Here is a 19,999-nt window from a genome sequence, read left to right on the forward strand (position 1 = left end):
ACACATCTATCTAATTTAAAAGAAAATTTATAATGTTATTTCTATATGATTATTACATACATTTATAATAAAAATAATGATATTTAGTTATACAATCATCATATAGATATAGATATGTATTTGTGATGGGTATTGTACGGTGTTAGTGGTCTCCATACTCCCCATTAGTCCGGGTTGTGCATAATCTACATTCAATCCGACGGCTTGCAGTCTCCCTCACTTGAGACAAAAGACGGTTCTAGAACTGTCCCCGTGTCCTCACCTAACCCTCACTCTCCCCTTGTGCAATACGCCATAAACCCCTTCCCCCCAATTCTCTTATCTTCTGCACCTCCAACGCCACTTCTACTCCTCCTCATTCCCCCCCCCCCCCCATTTCTAGGGTTTGAATTGGTTTGCCTTTCCTTTTCGTTGCTTATTCGGTAGCCTAGCTCTCTTTGTCCACCAAACTGCGATTGCATATACGAATTGGATTGTATCTAGGGTTTATTTGGGTGATTTCATTTGACTGTTCGGAGAGATGGCCTCCTCAACGGCTCAAATTCATGCCCTTGGTGCCACCGCTCACTTCACATCTGGGAATCCTTCCAAATGCTGCCCCTCTAGAACTGTGTTCTTTGGAACAAAGCTTAATAATACGGTGTCTTTCGGGCTGAAGCTGAAGAGTAAGGCTAGAAGTGGTGGTAGCTCCCGCCGCAACCCTGGTTTCCGCGTGGTCGCGGAAAAGGTTGTCGGGATTGACCTGGGGACGACTAACTCTGCGGTGGCGGCAATGGAGGGAGGTAAGCCTACGATTGTGACCAACGCTGAGGGCCAGCGAACAACACCGTCTGTAGTTGCTTATACTAAGAATGGTGATAGGTTGGTTGGGCAGATTGCTAAGAGGCAGGCGGTGGTGAACCCGGAAAATACCTTCTTCTCCGTTAAGAGGTTCATTGGGAGGAAGATGTCGGAGGTGGATGAGGAATCGAAGCAGGTTTCGTATCATGTCGTGAGGGATGAGAATGGGAATGTCAAGCTTGATTGCCCCGCCATTGGGAAGCAGTTTGCGGCTGAGGAAATATCCGCACAGGTTTGTGTTCACTGTTGACTTCAAATTATTATTTCAGCTTGAATTTTGTTTCGCATTTGTTTCTATGTTTTATTTAGTTATTATGACTGATGTGAATTGAACTGGCATGCAGCAGTGCACGGATGTCTTCTCTTTTGCTTGTGAGTTTGTATGTTCATACAACAAATGGATTCTATAAAATTTTGGGTGTGAATTGTGAGTGTATGTATCTGTATTCTTGTATGCATGGACGGGCATTATTAATCAGTGAAAGTCCTCTGAATCCTGTGTTTCTTTCTTTTAAACTACAAAGTGGAGAAACGAGATCTATATTCTTGGGTAAAAGTTTTAATTGGATAACTGCCAAAATCTTTTTGCTTAAGCCCATCCATGTCTGCGTAAGAAAAGTAAGTCAACTTAATATGATGATGTTTGGGCCTCTTGGAGGTCACAGAATGTGGAATGGATGAGGTTTAAGTAGGGGTGGCAGGCGAGTCGAGCCGGCTCGACTTTGAGCTCGACTCGAGCTCGAAAAATTCGAGCTCGAGTCGAGCCAGCTCGAGCTCGAGCTCATATCGAGCTCGAGCTCGAGCTAGGTTTCTGCTGTTCACCAGCTCGCGAGCTGGTGAATATATATATATATTTTTTTTATTTTTTTTGAATTTTTTATATATTTAGTTTTATATTTTATATTTGATCAGTTTTATAATATAAATTGACCATATATTATAATTATTAATTAAGATCATACATTTTATTTTGGATAATAATAAATTATGGTACTTTTATTTATACATTTAATTTTTATACAAAAATAAATTTAATCAACAACTTAGTAAATTATAATATCTTTTATAATTAAAATTATTATTTAATATGATATATAGAACTTTAGTCTTTATGTTTTATTTTAATATATATATTTTATATTTGATCAATTTTATAATATAAATTGACCATATATTATAATTATTAATTAAGATCATACATTTTATTTTGGATAATAATAAATTATGGTACTTTTATTTATACATTTAATCTTTATACAAAAATAAATTTAATCAACAACTTAGTAAATTATAATATCTTTTATAATTAAAATTATTATTTAATATGATATATAGAACTTTAGTCTTTATGTTTTATTTTAATATATATTTGTATTACGTTAATATCTTTTAAATTGACAAATAATTCACTTATAATTTTTTATTTTTTATAAATTTATGTCAAAATTTAGTAATTCCTATGAATTAATCTTATCTAAAAATTATAATAATAATAATAATAATAATAATAATAATAATGATGATGATGATGATGATGATGATGGTTGAAAAATTTTAATTATTATTTTATTATATAAATAATGAGATTAAAAAGTTTAATCAATAATTACGATATCTTAAAATTTGGGCACCTGATTCATACGAAATTTAAACATATACAAGATTGTGCACATTAGATCATATCAGACGGTATGATTTAAAATCACATGGCCTGATTGAACGATACACCGTATTGAATGATTACTCTTATGTTTCGAGTACGATATCTCGACATCCGTATATCCAATAAGTCTAAAACTTTACCAAACGTATTTTTTTGTATGTTTTATCATATCTAATTGTCTGATCTGAATTTTGATGGTTCAATTAACCTATTTTGTTCAATGATGTAACATGATAGTTACATCAATGTCATATTAACATTTATAAATATATAAATTTTGCAGATTGTGAACATATATTAATTTCAATTATATCTATGTAAAAATTTTATGATACGATCTTATGATTTAAAATAATAATAATAATAGTAGTAGTAGTAGTAGTAGTAGTAATAATAATAATAATAATAATAATAATAATAATAATAGTAGTAGTAGTAGTAATAATAATAATAATAATAATAGTAACAATAAAAGTAGTTACTAGTAGTAGTAGTAGTAATAATAATAATAATTAGAATAATAATAATAACTAGAATTTGGTTGGCTTGTTTGTTTTTTTAAATGATTAGTCGATTAAAAGTAAATTATTGCAAATGTGTTCAAATTCATAATTCAACAGGATAAATCGAGCTCGAGCTCGAGCTGGGGAGCTCGAGTTGAAATCTGCTCGAGCTCGAGTTCGAGCTCGAGCTCGAGCTCGAGAATTCATTGGCGAGCTCGAGCTCGAGCTCCATCTTGGCGAGCTCGTCGAGCTCGAGCTCGAAGTTCCAGAGTCGAGCTCGAGCTCGAGCTCGACAAAAATGGTCGAGCTCGACTCGAGCTCGACTCATTGACAGCCCTAGGTTTAAGTGCAATGTGCGATAGCATTATCAGCTGTAATGTGTTAACTATCTAAATACAAAACATGCGTGCTTACTCATCATATATGACAAGTTTGCTGGCTGATGTTGATTTGAGATTCCCTTGACAGGTCACTCCTGTTAATTTTTGTTTGCGATGAATTTTTCCCAATTCATTTGTGACAAATGTATATGTGTATATTCAAGTATAATGTGTTAAAAGAGAAGGAAATAACAGCGGAAAGGCGTAGTAAACTTCGCCTTTTCAGGAGTTTCTTCTCTGAGAGCAAATTTGAACAGCACCTTCCAGGCTTGCTGCTTTTCTTTCTAAACAGTTTGCGTCTCTTGGTGCGTACAAAGAACATGGCAGCATCAGTAGATTTTAAGTTTGTGGAAAGTTCTCTTCCTTCAATGCTTCATTGCATGAGGTTCAACTGCAAACTTAAATGACGATGTTCTACGGGTGACCATGCTCCAAGTGCCCGAGTGTGGTCTCATGGCACTTCTCTGATTCATCTCATGGTTATTGTCTCTTTCTCGTTTTAGGTTTTGAGGAAGCTTGTTGATGATGCATCAAAGTTTTTGAATGACAAGGTTACTAAAGCAGTTGTTACAGTTCCTGCGTACTTCAATGATTCCCAGAGGACGGCAACCAAGGATGCTGGCCGTATTGCTGGTTTAGAGGTTCTTCGAATTATAAATGAACCCACTGCTGCGTCATTGGCCTATGGTTTTGAAAAGAAAAGCAATGAAACTATTCTGGTTTTTGACCTTGGAGGTGGCACTTTTGATGTTTCCGGTATGACAAGTGTCTTATTTCTTTCTCAAACTCATACCTCCCTGCTTTTTTTCTGATTTTGTGGTGTTTGCTCACCATAGAATGCTTTGCATGCTTGTTCTTCTTCTCAGCGGCCTTCTATAATTGCTGTTGAGTGAATATACCTTTTATTTAACACCCTAACCCAATTGACTATCTTTTGGCCAGCATAGAGAAGGTTTGGTGGAGCCTGTTGAACTGGGTTCACTGGTTACAAATGTAACTAATTGCATTATGTTAGCAATTGTTGTATTTGTTGATGTGCTACTAGAATAGTTGAGGTTTACAACCACTTCATATGTGTAAGGGCTTAATGAAATTTCCTTTGTTTGCACCCATCTTAGTTCTTGAGGTTGGTGATGGCGTGTTCGAGGTCCTGTCTACTTCTGGAGATACTCATCTTGGTGGTGATGACTTTGACAAGGTTCATATTCCTAGTTGCTGATTCATTGACTTTTACTTGCTCGCTCGCTTGCGCTATCAATCTATCTATCTACACACTCAAACACACATAGTTACTCACAAATGCATGATCGCTCACACACATGTGTGTGTGTATTATGTTATGTATGTGCTGCCCCATTTACATTGGGTAAGCCATTTCTCTGCTTACCATGGCAAGTGATTATTGGCCAATCATTTACCTATTACTGCATTTTCTCAGAGAATTGTTGATTGGCTCGCTGCAAATTTCAAGAAGGATGAAGGGATAGATTTATTGAAGGACAAACAAGCACTTCAACGTTTGACTGAGACTGCGGAGAAAGCGAAAATGGAACTTTCATCTTTGACTCAAACTAATATTAGGCATGTCAAGAGTACTCACTTTTTGCAACCTTTTGCATGCACATTGCTTACCATTTCTCATTTTCCTGGTCAGTTTGCCTTTCATTACTGCGACTGCTGATGGCCCAAAACATATTGAAACCACTCTTACACGGGCTAAGTTTGAGGAATTGTGTTCAGATTTGCTTGACAGGTGCACATCTTTCCACAGATGAGAAAATATTTGTTTTATATATCACAAGTTTGCAGCTTACGTGGAGTAATAATATTTTGCAGACTGAAAACTCCTGTTCAAAATTCCTTGAAGGATGCAAAGCTTGCCTTCAGTGATATAGATGAGGTCATCCTTGTTGGAGGCTCAACTCGTATTCCAGCTGTCCAGGAACTAGTTAAAAAATTGACTGGAAAGGACCCGAATGTTACCGTGAATCCTGATGAAGTTGTTGCCCTTGGAGCTGCTGTTCAGGTGGTCTTCAATCCCAATTTAGATATGTTTCTTGTAGATGACTTGTGTTGTCTGACCAGTTTTCTTATTTTATTTGCTTAGGCTGGTGTTTTGGCGGGAGATGTTAGTGATATTGTCCTACTGGATGTTACACCACTGTCTTTGGGGTTGGAAACCCTTGGTGGAGTTATGACAAAAATTATTCCTAGGAATACCACATTACCGACTTCAAAATCAGAAGTATTCTCAACAGCTGCTGATGGTCAGACTAGTGTCGAGATCAATGTCCTTCAAGGGGAAAGAGAGTTTGTCAGGGACAACAAATCTTTAGGCAGCTTCCGTCTTGATGGAATCCCACCTGCTCCTCGTGGAGTTCCACAAATCGAGGTCAAATTTGACATTGATGCAAATGGTATCCTCTCAGTCACTGCCATTGATAAGGGAACTGGGAAGAAACAAGATATAACCATTACTGGTGCTAGCACATTGCCTAGTGATGAGGTAAGTGCTCTTAAAGTTATCTTAACTGAATTATATGTGCTTAAGCAACTGCATTCATCTGTATTAAAGTCATGAAGCATTCTTAAAAGAGATTGTCTTTTAGTTCCTATGAAAGGGCTCCTCGTTTCACAGAAGCATTTACATGTTCGGCCTGTTTTCGGGTAGCCAATTAGTCGCGGGAGCCAATTGGTCGACGTGGGATAATCTTCTTTAGCTAACTTGAACCTCACGTTTTCATGAAATTGCATCAATTTTCAGTTTAATCCTTGTCCTGTACAATACAAACCTTACATTCCTGTGGATGAAACTACAGGTGGAGAGAATGGTCAGTGAAGCTGAAAAGTTCGCAAAGGAAGACAAGGAGAAGAGAGATGCTATAGATACTAAGAATCAGGCTGATTCAGTAGTCTACCAGACAGAGAAGCAGTTGAAGGAACTTGGTGACAAGGTTCCTGGCCCCGTGAAAGAGAAGGTTGAGGCAAAACTTGGAGAACTTAAGGATGCCATCTCTGGTGGCTCAACCCAAGCGATAAAGGACGCAATGACTGCCCTGAATCAGGAAGTCATGCAGCTTGGCCAGTCATTATACAACCAACCAGGTGCAGCACCTGGTGATGGCCCAACACCTGGTGCTGGGGCTACCTCTTCGGAATCAGCAGACAAGGGACCTGAAGGAGACGTCATCGATGCTGATTTTACAGACAGCAAGTGAGGGCATAGGAGATTTTACCAGGTTTTGGTCACCATTTTTTACCTCCACTTCTTCCTTTGTTCATGAGGAATAATTTTGTCTGAGTGAGGGGTTCTGAAGAAAATTAGCTGTAACAGAGATTAAAAGTGTCGAAACAATAGGCGTCTTCTCTAAGCCAAGATCAGATGCTATCAGGCCCAAGATTGTATTACATGTCAGCACCTTAGATAGAAGATTTGCTTGCCCGATCTTACAGATTATGGTGATTCTTATGACGGTGAGTCTCAGAAATTTATGGGAATTCTTGCTGTTTATTTCTTGATATAATATTTCTTAACCACAAGTCAAGATTTCTGCTTGAATTTATTATTTTGTTATTTGTATGTTGATGCATTTATTAAGTTAAGTTTCAAAAAGAATTTATGTATAAGTTTCAATAGTATTTAAAATACTCTTGAAAAACATTGAGAACTTGCATCATTAAAATTAATCTTTGAAGAGGTTAAATTGCGTAGATATGGGTCAGGAGGTCTCTTTTACATTTATTGATCACATCTCATCCACGCGTTTGGACCCCCTTCTGTGTTTTGCACCCCTTCTAATCACAGAACAAGATTTGACTCATTCGATATTTTTGCTGAGGGACAAGAAAAACTTAAATACTCCCACTAAAGAATTAATATCATGACTTCATGAGTCGATTTCTAGAAAATAAGTTGAAACTCAACTGTAAGACTCTTGTATAGAGAAAAGAAAAAGAAAAAAAACAATTATACAAAGACTAAGTTAGGGCAAAAAATCCACCCCTAATTATGACAAAACGCTATACTTAAGCATTTAGAAACTTAGATCAACACAATCATGACTATCAAAAACATGCGCAAGAACAACAATTTACATGTAAATGTGATTTTTAACGCCTCAACAATATATCTTATGCTCGCATGTCCCCATTTATCATGCTATCCCATATCTTTATCCCACCATGGCTGTAGCGGGGACTCGATGGAACTGGGCTCACGGTGAAGCTCCCTGTTCTGTCAGCAATTCTTCTATCTGAAAAATGAATGCAGTCGTCATTATGCATACATTTCGCACATCCTCGATTCTGCCGGGAGGCATAGTTATACGGAGGGCCAGGATCCACTTGGTATCTTATACCGTCAGCTCGTCCTACGGACCTGACAGAAATAAGTCTTTCCGGTGCACCACTTCTGTAAGAATCTGCACGTGGCCTGGGAGACAAGTGTCCTGGGAGGTGAGCTTGCCTTTGGTGATATTGGAGAGGAAGTTGATGGAGATGATGGTTTCCATGAGGTGGAATGTTTAGACCGCATATGTTAGGTGAGCTGCGGACCTTATGCATACTTACTCCACGACTATGGAATTCATTGTTTATGACTTCTGTGGTGGAGCTATCTGGAGACCTTGGTGACGAGCAGGCAGATGAAACCAAAGAGCCATGTTGCATGGTGCTGATGGTTGGGTGTTGTTTTATGGGAAGTGGGGTGGTGCGAATTATGCCATTGATGGAATCAATGTATCGTTGCTCAACTGCATGGGGTTCTGTCGACCCAATTTGGTTTTCCATCACTATGGGGTTAACAGGGAAGAGGAAGGCTCGCATTCTTGGGTTTCCAGCACTTTCATAGCGATCGATCTCTTCAAACATATGGCGAAGATCTTCATCAGATTTAACTGAGATTAAGGCATCAAGGTCCTCCGACAACACCTGGTACTTAAGGATCATTTCTCCGTCAATCAGGTAAGTGAGCTTCGTCATAAGTTCTGTGAGTAATTAAGTATTAAAGCAAAGGTTTATCATAAATCATTTAGTCAAAAAAAAAAAGATTTCAACCAATTCCACTTCTCTTTCAAGTTACATTCAAAATCTTTATTTGCATAAATGATCAACATCCCTTCTAAATCTGCCCAGGCCTCTATTTTTATGCATCTATGATCTATAAGCAGAGTTAACCACCAACACCAGAGCGTGCATCCCCAAGAACAAAAGCAAAGACATATAATCATACAAAAGAATTATGCGTTCGACCTATATATGACCTGCTTAAGATTAACCTATTGCATAAACGTACAGAGACATTCTACTAAAAAAAGCACAGAAGAATTAACTAAACCAATATGGATGGAGAAATGATTTGTGATAAATTAGGCTCGGGAGACCAAAATGGCCATTTTGAAAATATAATTTTCTCCTACTATGATCTAGATGGTTTTGATGAAATCTACCTTTAGGATACAGTGCCTATAAACGATCTAATCTCTACGGCCACATTCCACTAATAAGTCAGAATAAGAACTCAACCAAATTTATAAAGAACCACCCAATCAAAAAAACTCTAGAAGAAAAGGAAACATACTTTTAACAAGAAAGTAAAATCAAGATGCACAATTTTTCTTCTATAAACTTGTACGTTCTGTATATGCAAGTAAGAGGAGTATTTATACACTTGGAAGCAGTGCTTATCACTCATTTTCACTAAAGAATGTCTTATATGAAGAACAGTTTGTCAAAAAAAATGAACTGATGGTGTTCGTCCAGACCTCATGAGGACTACTTGGTCCAGTTTTCCTGTCACTTCCTTCTCATTTCTCGTTTTCAATATACAAAGTGTAAGGAAAACATAACAGAAAATTTCTATTTATAGTGTGGTAATTATTATTTATATTTTTCCTGATTAGAAGCCACAATTTCAAGGGACTAGTCTTTCTTTTCTTCGGGAGTACTTCATCACTTGCAAACACATGACAATTGAATTATCAATACAGATAACATTGACAACTAACTTAAAATTTTAAGTAGGACGAAAACAGTTTTTATTTAAATTCAATTTTCAATTTCAACAGCACTACAAAACAAATAATCACATTATCAGACTCAAAACTTTTACAATAATAAGTAAAATAAAATAAAGTGTCTGGAATATTATTCAATGAGGCTATGTACATGTGAGCACAAGTAGGCCTGTATGGTCTCATGTTATACGTTGTATTAATTTATTACATGATTTTGATTGAACTTATATTAGTTGACGAATAAGATACCTTTAATTGCAAGTAAGGTGTTTTATTCTTTTTTTTTTTTTTTTGGGGGGGGGGGGGGGTGACCGCATTAGACATCAGTCTCAGGATCAAAAGATTATTTCAAAAAGGAAGCGTGAAGTCTATATGTATATTAGGTTCATTAACGTAGTCTCCGTTAATAACATGAGCTAAACTAAATTGCATTTAAATAAAATTAATTGAGATTGAGTTGGCTTTTCGGAAACGTATTATCACTTAACCAAGGGCTTTTACTTCCATGAAAAATTCAATTCAATCACCAGAAATTCTGCCCTGAAATTTCATCAGAGACGCAACACCACACGACTTAAAATCTTTCATGGATGAATTAGGCGAATGAGTTTCTTTTTTTTTTCCTTTTAAATTTGGAGAATGAGTTGAAACTTGGGGGGATGAAAAATGAAATTTTCTTCTCTAGTAAACTGTGAAAAAGCCTCTCTCAAAAAACATCAATCAATTCGCCTACAATCCTACAGACAACTCAGTAAATTAAATTCCTAATCCTTACAAACAACTGGAAACGAAATTGCTCAAACAAAACGCAGGCCGTGTTACAGAAAACAAAAAGATCATTTTCAATCCCACAATCAACTTTTTTCCACAATATAATGACAGGATGCAGAAGAAGAATGCATGCCTTTGAAAGGAATGTCCCGAGGCACAGAAATGACGCGGGTTTCACCACCAACGTACTTGAGTTGGCCGTCAGCGGGGCGGGGGAGGATCCTACCGCCGTGGCTGCACAGGAACTTGAGCCGGCTCCTCGGAGAACCGGGGGCGGAGCACGGCGCCGAACCAGAGGCGATGATGCGTCTCGAAATCACGGCAGCATCTGGGGACATCGTAGAAAGCAACGGGAGAGAGCAGTTTTAGAGAGAGGACGAAAATGTGGGCGGTTTGTTCTTTGGAAATTTTGGGGGGAGTATTTTTCATGCTATTTATACACACAATATTTCAATGTTGGTAAATTTCACCTCACCCCCTCAACTTTTCCAATATTGTAAAGCTCCCCCAAGTTGAAATTTGCAACACTTATTAACTCCCTAGACAATTTCAACATGAGATAAAACATTTTGGTAAGACATTTTGGCCATAACAAATTTTGTTTTCCTTTTTTTACCCTTATTTTTTTGGTATATTTTCTTTTTCGTTTGTTGTTGTTCCTCTATCCCGATGTCCAGTTGGGGTAGGTTTTGAATCCTTAAATAGGTTGGACAGGTCTTGAATTTGAATCTGCCTCTCGATTTTTTTAAAATTTTTATATATTTTATACACACTTATATAAAATATATTTGCATATATAAATTATATATAATTTATTTGAACTTACATATAATATATAAATATAATATTTTTATAAATTAAAAATAATAATATAAATAGATTATAAATGCATTAGTGTTTATATAAATAACCCATATTTAAAAATATTTAGTATTTTAATACCTAAAATGTGAAAATATAAATTTATTTTTATAAATTATAGTAATGATATAAATAGTTTACAAATGCTTATATAAGTGACCCACATTCTAAAATTTTTAATATTTCAATGTCTAAAACATGTACGAACTAATTTATAAAAAAAAATAATATTATTATCTTGTATTTATAAAATTATAATAAAAGTATATATTTTTTAATTTAATATTTTAAAAATATCAAATTTTATTGGTGCGGTGGGTTGGACATCGAATTTTGACAAGTTGGCTTTAAATCCATCCTGTTGACGTCACTAACATCACCCTAATCCTAAAACCAAAATAAATTTGAGTACAATTCTTTTTATTATTATGTGTTAATTTATATGTGGCATATATAATATGTATTAATAATATAAGCCTTCAATGTGTATACGAATGCAAAAAATATTTGATTATTGTAATATTAAAATTATAACGTGCACATTCATTTACGAATAATTATTCTTTTAATATTAGAGACTTATGATGATATTATTAAAAATTGTCTTTTAATATATTTCTTTTACTATAGGGCAAAGTGCTGAGTAGGGGTGGCAGATGAGTCGAGCCGGCTCGACTTTGAGCTCGACTCGAGCTCGAGCTCAAAGAATGTTGTTCACTGGCTCGCGAGCTGGTAAATATATATATATTTTTTATATATATGTTTTAATTTTTGAATTCTTTATATATTTAATTTTATATTTAATATTTGATCAGTTTTATAATTAAAATTGACCATATATTATAATTATTAATCAATATCATATATTTTATTTTAGATAATAATAAATTATGGTACTTTTATTTATATATTAAATCTTTATACTAAAATAAATTTAATCACCAACTTAGTAAATTATAATATTTTTTATAATTAAAATTATTTAGAACTTTATGTTATATTTTAATATATATTTATATTACGTTAACATTTTTTAAATTGACAAGTAATTGACTTATAATTTTTTATTATTTATAAATTTTTGTCAAAATTTAGTAATTCCTATGAATTAATCTAAAATCATAATAAATAATAATAATAATAACAACATAATAATGATGGTTGAACAATTCTAATTATTATTTTATTATGTATATAATGAGATTAAAAAGTTTAATCAATAATTACGATATCTTAAAATTCGAGCACCTGATTCATACGAAATTTTAATATATACAAGACTGTGTCCATTAGATCATATCAGACGGTATGATTTAAAATCACATGGCCTAATTCAACGATACACCGTTTTGAATGATTATATTTATGTTCTAAGTACGATATCTCGACATCCGTATATCCAATAAGTCTAAAATTTTACCAAATGTATTTTTTTGTAAGTTTTATCATATCTAACGGTTTGATCTGAATTTTGATGGTCCGATTAACCCATGTTGTTCAACAATATAAGATGATAGTTACATCAATGTTATACTAACATTTATAAATATATAAATTTTGCAGATTGTGAATATATACTAATTTCAACTATATCTATGTAAATTTTTATAATTTGATCTCATGATTTAAAATAATAATAATAATAATGACGATGATGATGATGATGGTTCAACAATTATAATTATTATTTTATTATATATATAATGAGATTAAAAAGTTTAATCAATAATTAAGATATTTTAAAATTCGGACACTTGATTCATACGAAATTTAAATATATATAAGACTGTGTCTATTGGATCATATCAAACGGTATGATTTAAAATCACATGACTTGATTCAACGATACACCGTCTTGAATGATTACTCGTATATGCGAGTACGATATCTCAACATCCGTATATCCAATAAGTCTAAAACTTTACCAAATATATTCTTTTGTAAGTTTTATCATATCTAACGGTCTGATCTGAATTTTGATGTCCCGATTAACCTATATTATTCAATAATATAAGATGATAGTTATATCGATGTTATACTAACATTTATAAATATATAAATTTTACAGATTGTGAACATATATTAATTTAAACTATATCTATGTAAAAATTTTATGATTTGATCTCATAATTTTAAATAATAATAATAATAATAATAATAATAATAATTATAACAATAACACCAAAAGTCAAATGACTCAAATCAAAAACCCCCCTTTCTCTTTCTTTTCATCGTCTTCTTCCTTTTTTTTTCTTTCTCTCTCTCTTTCTCTTTCTACCTCCATTCTTTCCCCTCTCTTATTTCTTCCCCAAACATCTTCGAACCCTAGCCCCCCAAATTCACGGCAACAAGAAAAGCTCGTCGGCAGCGACGAGGTAATCCTTCTCTCTGTTGACACAAGGTTGCTTCTGCAATTGACTGGTGCAAAATATCCTAAAAATCTTATCTTACAAACTAAAATTTTAGAAGTTTTACAAACTAAAAATATTTGGAATTGCTTTTGCCAATATCACCAACGAAAAGTCCATTTTTGCTGTTCTGTTGTTGCTTGTTGCTGTTCTGTTGTTGGTTGTCGCTGCTGTTTTGTCGCTCGCGTTCGAGCTCGGCAGCTCGAGCTCGAGCTCGTGAAATCGAACTCGAGTTCGAGCTCGAGCTCGAGCTTGAAGTTACAGAGTCGAGCTCGAGCTCGAGCTCGACTCGTTGCCAGGGCTAGTGCTGAGTTGAGGGGGTGAAGTGATTTAAAACTACTTTTTAGGGTAATTAGTGGAAAAAGGTAAATCTTTAGGGGTGAAACTGAAATTTACCGCTTTTATATTTAGAATATAAGTGCATTTCTTTGATTGATATTCTATTCACTTTTTAATTCTTATCTGAAATTTGTGTTCCCAGTCCTCACCGCCGCTATCATCTCACTCCGGCGGTACGCCGCCTGGTCTGCTGTTAATCTTACTGGTAATTTCACCATTAAACTCTTTGAGCGAGGTCTTTCTTCCTTGCTTTATCGCTTTATTTTGGAGAAAATGGTAAGATGTAAACTAAATGCAGTTCTGATTATCACTCCGTCCACTGTAATTTTTGGGCAGAAGAAGGAAAAAGAAGAATGTGGAGAGGTGGTGTGGATTGAGTGTTTAATTTTGTTTTTTTGTGTGATTAAAAGACAGAGCAATTCAATGTCTTACATGGAGTGGTTGTTGGAGAAGCTATTGTGCAGAATATAGTGGTGGTTCGTGTACTATTCTAAAATTTTTACAAATTCAACAGAAAGTATAGCTACTTCAGAACATCAAAGAAGCTATATCTGATTCTTGAAAGGAGTTGGGAGCTTTATGGGATTGTAGTGATGACTCCAAACACTTGATTGTGCATTTGTTGTAAAATGTGCTTTGCACTGTTCAAATATAATCCAATTCATTGCTCAAGCTTGAGGTGGAGCTGATAGAAAATTCAGTTTGAAGCAACTCAAATAAGCCAAGCTGGATCATGAGATGAACAGTTCTGGCTTGGATTCAGTTTTTTAGCAAGTTCTATCCAAGCCAATGAAAATTAAAAAAAAAATTGACTTAACTTGTTTACAACTTAAAGTGTTCACTTAAAAAAATTATTTATCTTAAGTTTGCTCTAACTTTGCATTTTAATGTTGTCTAGCTCCAATTCAGGCAAAAGTCTATTCCTATGTCTTAAGTTAGAAACTTCAGTAAGTTAACTGCGAAAATTGCTTTTTTGCTAGCCAGGATACTTATACACTAGAATTGTCATTGTGACCTCTGTCCTCCTGTTATCTACTCTGAGTATTATCAATCATGTTTGTGCAGAAACATTGTTATAAGTGTCATGGTGGCACTGAGCAGCTCCAACCTCACCCCTAAACCTCAACGTGGACCTCCTTCAAATTTGCTACATCCTTTCCATCAAAACCCACTAAAAACCCTGTACAAAAGCAACTATAATAACAATGATACTTTCAAATTGAAAGCATCACCAGCACCACTTTTTCCACTTACGCCTCCAAAAAAAAAACCAAAAAGGTTCCACGAGAAGAATGCATTCCCAAACTCTATACCCATCCACAACAGAAACCCACATGCCATTTACAGAGACATCCAGAAATTTGCCAACCAAAACAAGCTGAAGGAAGCTCTTGCTATATTAGATTACCTAGACCACCGTGGCATTCCCACCAATGTCACGACATTCTCCTCACTTATTTCCGCTTGCGTAAGAGTCAGATCCATTGATGCAGCAAAACAAGTGCATGCACATATAAGAATAAATGGTCTCGAGAAAAATGAATTCCTGCAAACGAAGCTGGTCCACATGTATGCAGGTTGTGGATCCATTGAGGATGCAAAGAGGGTGTTTGAAACAATGAATATTACAAGTGTGTATCCGTGGAATGCACTGCTTAGGGGAAATGTAGTGTTGGGCAGGCGCAATAACCATGAAGTTTTGGATTCATTCTTGGAAATGCAGGCTTCTGGTGTAGAGTTGAATGTTTATAGCTATTCTTGTTTGATCAAGAGCCTGGCAGGGGCGCGGTCTCTCCGTCAGGGCTTGAAAACTCATGGGATCTTGATAAAGAATGGTTTATTGCAAAGTTGTATAATTAGGACTAGTTTGATTGATATGTATTTCAAGTGTGGCAAGATTAAGCTGGCACACAATTTATTTGAGGAAGTTGAGGAAAGGGATGTGGTGGTATGGGGAGCAATGATAGCTGGTTTGGGTCATAATAGGTTGCAAAAGGAGGCATTGGAATGTACAAGATGGATGGTAAGGGAGGGCATAGGAGTCAATTCTGTTATATTAACTAGCATTCTTCCAGTCATTGGGGAAGTTTTTGCACGAAAAATTGGACAGGAGGTTCATGCTTATGTAATTAAGACAAGAGAGTACTCGAAGCAGTTGTTTATTCAATCTGCATTGGTTGATATGTATTGCAAGTGTGGAGATATGGTTTCAGGAAGAAAGGTATTTTATGGGTCAAAGGAGAGAAACACTATTTCTTGGACTGCTCTTTTATCTGGTTATGTTGCAAATGGGAGACTCGACCAGGCATTAAGATCGATTATTTGGATGCAACAGGAAGGTTTCAAACCTGATGTTGTGACAATTGCCACAGTTCTTCCAGTTTGTGGGAAGCTGAGGGCATTGAAGCAGGGAAAGGAAATTCACGCTTATGCAGTAAAGAATGGATTCCTGCCAAGTGTATCTGTTGCTACTTCCCTGGTGATCATGTACTCGAAGTGTGGTACTTTGGATTATTCTGTAAGGGTGTTTGATGGCATGGAGAAGAAGAATGTGATATCATGGACAGCTATGATTGAGTGCTATATAGAATGTCAAAGATTACATGAAGCACTTGGTGTTTTCAGATTAATGCAATTGTCTAAGCACAGGCCAGACTCTGTTACAATAGCAAGGATATTGAGTGTTTGTGGCCAACTTAAAGTTCAAGAACTTGGGAAGGAAGTCCATGCACAGGCTCTGAAAAAGAAATTGGAATCTGTCCCCTTCGTCTCTGCTGAAATTGTGAAAATGTACGGGTACTGCGGAGCAGTTAACAAGGCAATGTTGGCTTTTGATGCCATTCCTTGTAAAGGATCAGTGACGTGGACTGCCATTATTGAGGCTTACGGATGCAATGGTCAATATGAAGAAGCTATACATCTTTTCAAGCAGATGATGTCAGATGATTTTTCTCCAAACCAGTTCACGTTTAAAGTGGTTCTAAGTATTTGTGAACAGGGTGGATTTGCAGATGAGGCGAAAATGTTTTTTACTTTGATGACTCAAAAATATAAAATCAAGGCATCTGAAGAACATTATTCTAGCATCATTAACCTTCTCATTCGTTCGGGTCTAACAGAGGAGGCTGAGAAATTTATGCAACTGAGTTCATACGCAGCTTAACCATAAGGTTGTCTGTTTTGTGAATAAAAGGACAAATCTAAGTTTCCAAATCTTTGATAAAAGGTCCGAACCTGTGTTGCTATGTTTTACTACTCATATATAGCACAATAAACTTTGATAGCAAAGTGGAACAAAGGCCAGCACATCGATTATGTAAAAGCAGGAGCAGGGGTTGCTGGTTTCTTTTAGCAGATCCTTCTCTACATCTGAAATTGGGCAGAGATCACTGTTGCCAGTTCATTTCAGAAAAGAGAAGAGACCAGATTGGAAAGAAGAGTGACGAATACAGGCTGCCGTGACGAGTATTGACCACATGGTACGTCCAATTTTCACCTTAAAATAAGTGAATAGGTTTTCGATTTTCATATATGGCCATCATTCTCTGGGGGTACTTCATACCATTGTGTCAAAATCGATTTGTCTGTAAATGCTTGATGAGTGGTTCCTCAAGTATCAATGCTTAGATAAGAATCAGTAAATCGCGTAAAATTTTGCATATCAGCTGGGGACACCTTGAACAGTTCTTGAAGCCACAGTTTGTGAATAGATCAAAGAAGACAGTCATCCTATACAAACCCGTAAGAAAGATAGCACTTTCAATTTCACCTTATCATGTCAGGAAGTTTCCAATTCATTTAATACCATCAGACAGGGGCTCCATGCTGCAATATGTAACCGGCTGCATGTAAAAGCATTGCTATTTGTTTGTGCATGTGAGGTTTATATATTCCAAGAGTTTCTCTTTTCTAAAGTTTGAAAAACTACACCATTATCTTTGTCTTTCCATGTCTAACTCGTATGTTCTTAATTGCAGAATCGCAGAACAGAAGCACATCTAGAGTTAGAAAAGGAAGTGAATTGTAAATGTATTACCAGAGACTATGTAAGAAAAACTTCCCGGTAAGTTTGTTTTTTTGTCCATTTCTATATATTACTCCATGAAATCATGTAATGCTGAACATTTTCTTCATTATACGTTTTTTGTGGGTTGGGGATGTGATATCAATATTTCGTTAAGCACTTCTTCTGGATACTAGTGTCTGGCACACACATTCACAATTAATTAAAGATTTTAAAAATTAATGTTATTGAGAGAAGAGAAAATTACTGGAAGTTGAGGAAAGAGAGAGGAGTGAAAATTTTAATAAGATATGTAGAAAACAAAGAAAGAACGCATTTAGGACACCAAAAGGCGCTTCTTCAATAATAATAGAGGATAGATACATGTGTGGTCAACATGAACTAATGAAGCATCCTTCTGTATTCTGTCTTTTTAAATGTATTTTTTTGTTCATTAACAGAATGGTAGAAGCTGGAAACTTCCTACAGTCGATATGCGCAATAAGATTCAACTACACGAAAACTCTCCGAAAGTCCTTAAATCATACAAGACCAAATTTGCTGCATGTATAACATGAAAACCACTTGTGGCTAGAGGGTGGATGGGGGCTTAGGGCGACCCCTACCCGTCAATTACAAAATATAGCGTAAGGAAGCAACTGAAGTATAAATAGGGAGTAGTACTCTTTTACATCGTAATTCAGGTATATGGCATTTCCAATTCTTGAGTTTTGATGTTCCCCTACATCTCCTCCAAAGAAGTGTGCACCTTCATACTCTTCATGGTCTGCTGCAATCAGAGAAGCATCATATGTTGCTATTGTGTTGTAATGTTTTCTCTATTGTGTGAATGAGAGCTAAAGCGTTAATCAATCGCCAACCAGACCCCTCTATAGCTCCAATCCTTTCAAACCAATCAATCGTAGCTCCAATCCTTTCAAACCAGCCGCAAGTTCATTTATCAAATCCATGTGTTCCGCCTTGAGACTAAGCAGTCTAGACCTGCGGATCAAGTCCACGAACAATTTCTTGTACTGTTTGGCCCATTTTTAAATAATTACTTCCGGGATTAAACTCTATCCAAATGACGTTTAGAGATTAAATAATATACATCTACACAATCAATTACAAATTGCGAATCCAAACAGTAAAATTATGTTTGCTAAATCAGTTATTCCAAAATTAATTATTTTATAAAAATTATGAGACAGTTGGGCCAAAAGTATATCAATAATTTTACATGCATCCAATCGAAATAAAAAACAAAAACAAAACCTACCCTAAAGATAAAATAAACATTGATATTGTAGGGTTCGAGTTTGAACCGACAATCTCCTCATCGTAAGGTCTTAACCTTACCGTTGAAGCAAAATTCCTAAAATTTTGTTGCTTTCCCAAGTAATAACATTCCTCTCCAATTCGTTTCAAACAATAGTCACAAACGCGTTTTCTGCTCAGAGTCCGAAAAAGCGCTTACACGATTTCAATATCTTTGTACGACCAAAATTCCCGCTTTTCTTCTCCGTGCTAAAACTATGGCCATCCCCGCCTCGTTCAAATTCTTCATCATCGGGTGGTGGCGCTAAAGCGACGTGCTGGTCATGGATCCTGCAATACCTCTCCGAAACCGACGAAGATCTCCTCAAGGACAGAGCTCTCTTCACATTAGACAATTTCATCGATGTAGAAGCAGCGATCGAACGGTTCCTGCGGAACCCGAAAGGTGATGGTTTCTTCTCCGTCGTTTGATTTTGATCCCCATTTTCTGAAAGGGGTTGGTGACCTTGGGGGGTTTTGGATCCATGGGTTGGGGTGGATTTGTGTTTGGAGTGAGGGGAAGAAACACAATCTGATGAGAATTCAATGGTCCGAGAGCTTTTGATCCTGTTGTAGCCATTCATTTTTCTTTTTTTTTTTTGTTTTGTTTTATGGCTGGTTTTCTTGATAAAAAAGACCTAGAGGAGGAGAAGTTGGAGTGGTTGTGTGTGTTTTTCTCTCACATATTACATATATAGACAAAGGAAAATGGAGGGGAGAGAAGCAAAAGATGTTGAATGGAAAGTTTGGTTTGACTGCCAAATTCTACTATTCTAACACTAGATTTATTTAGGCCATGAAATGATAGGGAAACTGAAATTAGCATCGAATTGCACTGTAATATAAGTTTTAACTGGACGTGATTTAGTCATTTTCTGTTTGTTTTTTTATAGATTTGTG

General features: G+C 35.8%; 3 protein-coding genes across 4 annotated transcripts; 2 read left to right on the forward strand and 1 right to left on the reverse strand.

The window, feature by feature from the left end:
• The first annotated feature begins 272 nt into the window (after positions 1-272).
• Positions 273-6,931, forward strand: LOC105169084 (stromal 70 kDa heat shock-related protein, chloroplastic). Its single transcript, XM_011089364.3, has 8 exons — positions 273-1,072; positions 3,890-4,142; positions 4,505-4,584; positions 4,825-4,967; positions 5,041-5,139; positions 5,223-5,412; positions 5,494-5,892; positions 6,206-6,931. The coding sequence occupies exons 1-8, from the start codon at positions 521-523 to the stop codon at positions 6,602-6,604; spliced, it is 2,115 nt and encodes a 704-aa protein (XP_011087666.1). The 5' UTR covers positions 273-520; the 3' UTR covers positions 6,605-6,931.
• A 328-nt stretch (positions 6,932-7,259) lies between these two features.
• On the reverse strand, positions 7,260-10,567 carry LOC105169085 (uncharacterized). Its single transcript, XM_011089365.3, has 2 exons — positions 10,305-10,567; positions 7,260-8,371 (listed from the first exon to the last, which is right to left on the reverse strand). Exons 1-2 carry the CDS (start codon positions 10,507-10,509, stop codon positions 7,518-7,520), a joined length of 1,059 nt encoding a protein of 352 aa, XP_011087667.1. The 5' UTR covers positions 10,510-10,567; the 3' UTR covers positions 7,260-7,517.
• A 2,674-nt stretch (positions 10,568-13,241) lies between these two features.
• LOC105169086 (Pentatricopeptide repeat (PPR-like) superfamily protein) lies at positions 13,242-18,655 on the forward strand. Of its 2 annotated transcripts, XM_011089367.3 has the most exons (5): positions 13,242-13,407; positions 13,922-13,984; positions 14,845-17,258; positions 17,757-17,842; positions 18,244-18,655. In XM_011089367.3, the coding sequence occupies exon 3, from the start codon at positions 14,864-14,866 to the stop codon at positions 16,940-16,942; it is 2,079 nt and encodes a 692-aa protein (XP_011087669.1). In that variant the 5' UTR covers positions 13,242-13,407; positions 13,922-13,984; positions 14,845-14,863; the 3' UTR covers positions 16,943-17,258; positions 17,757-17,842; positions 18,244-18,655. The 2 variants fall into 2 exon arrangements, with proteins under 2 accessions (XP_011087669.1, XP_088740003.1); XM_088883877.1 differs by lacking the exon at positions 13,922-13,984.
• Positions 18,656-19,999: the final 1,344 nt, after the last annotated feature.

Source organism: Sesamum indicum, linkage group LG8 (genome assembly GCF_026168435.1).
Source record: "Sesamum indicum cultivar Baizhima isolate 11 linkage group LG8, ASM2616843v1, whole genome shotgun sequence".
NCBI lineage: Eukaryota > Viridiplantae > Streptophyta > Magnoliopsida > Lamiales > Pedaliaceae > Sesamum > Sesamum indicum.

What these genes read in the sequence shown, in the direction of transcription:
- LOC105169084 (XM_011089364.3), top strand. Translation starts at nt 521, where the DNA reads ATGGCCTCCTCAACGGCTCAAATTCATGCCCTTGGTGCCACCGCTCAC. An exon ending in TTGACTCAAACTAATATTAG is followed by an intron (nt 4,968 to 5,040) that starts GCATGTCAAGAG and finishes TTTCCTGGTCAG; the next exon opens with TTTGCCTTTCATTACTGCGA. An exon ending in GCACATTGCCTAGTGATGAG is followed by an intron (nt 5,893 to 6,205) that starts GTAAGTGCTCTT and finishes ATGAAACTACAG; the next exon opens with GTGGAGAGAATGGTCAGTGA.
- LOC105169085 (XM_011089365.3), bottom strand. Translation starts at nt 10,509, where the DNA reads ATGTCCCCAGATGCTGCCGTGATTTCGAGACGCATCATCGCCTCTGGT. An exon ending in TCGGGACATTCCTTTCAAAG is followed by an intron (nt 8,372 to 10,304) that starts GCATGCATTCTT and finishes AATTACTCACAG; the next exon opens with AACTTATGACGAAGCTCACT.
- LOC105169086 (XM_011089367.3), top strand. Translation starts at nt 14,864, where the DNA reads ATGGTGGCACTGAGCAGCTCCAACCTCACCCCTAAACCTCAACGTGGA.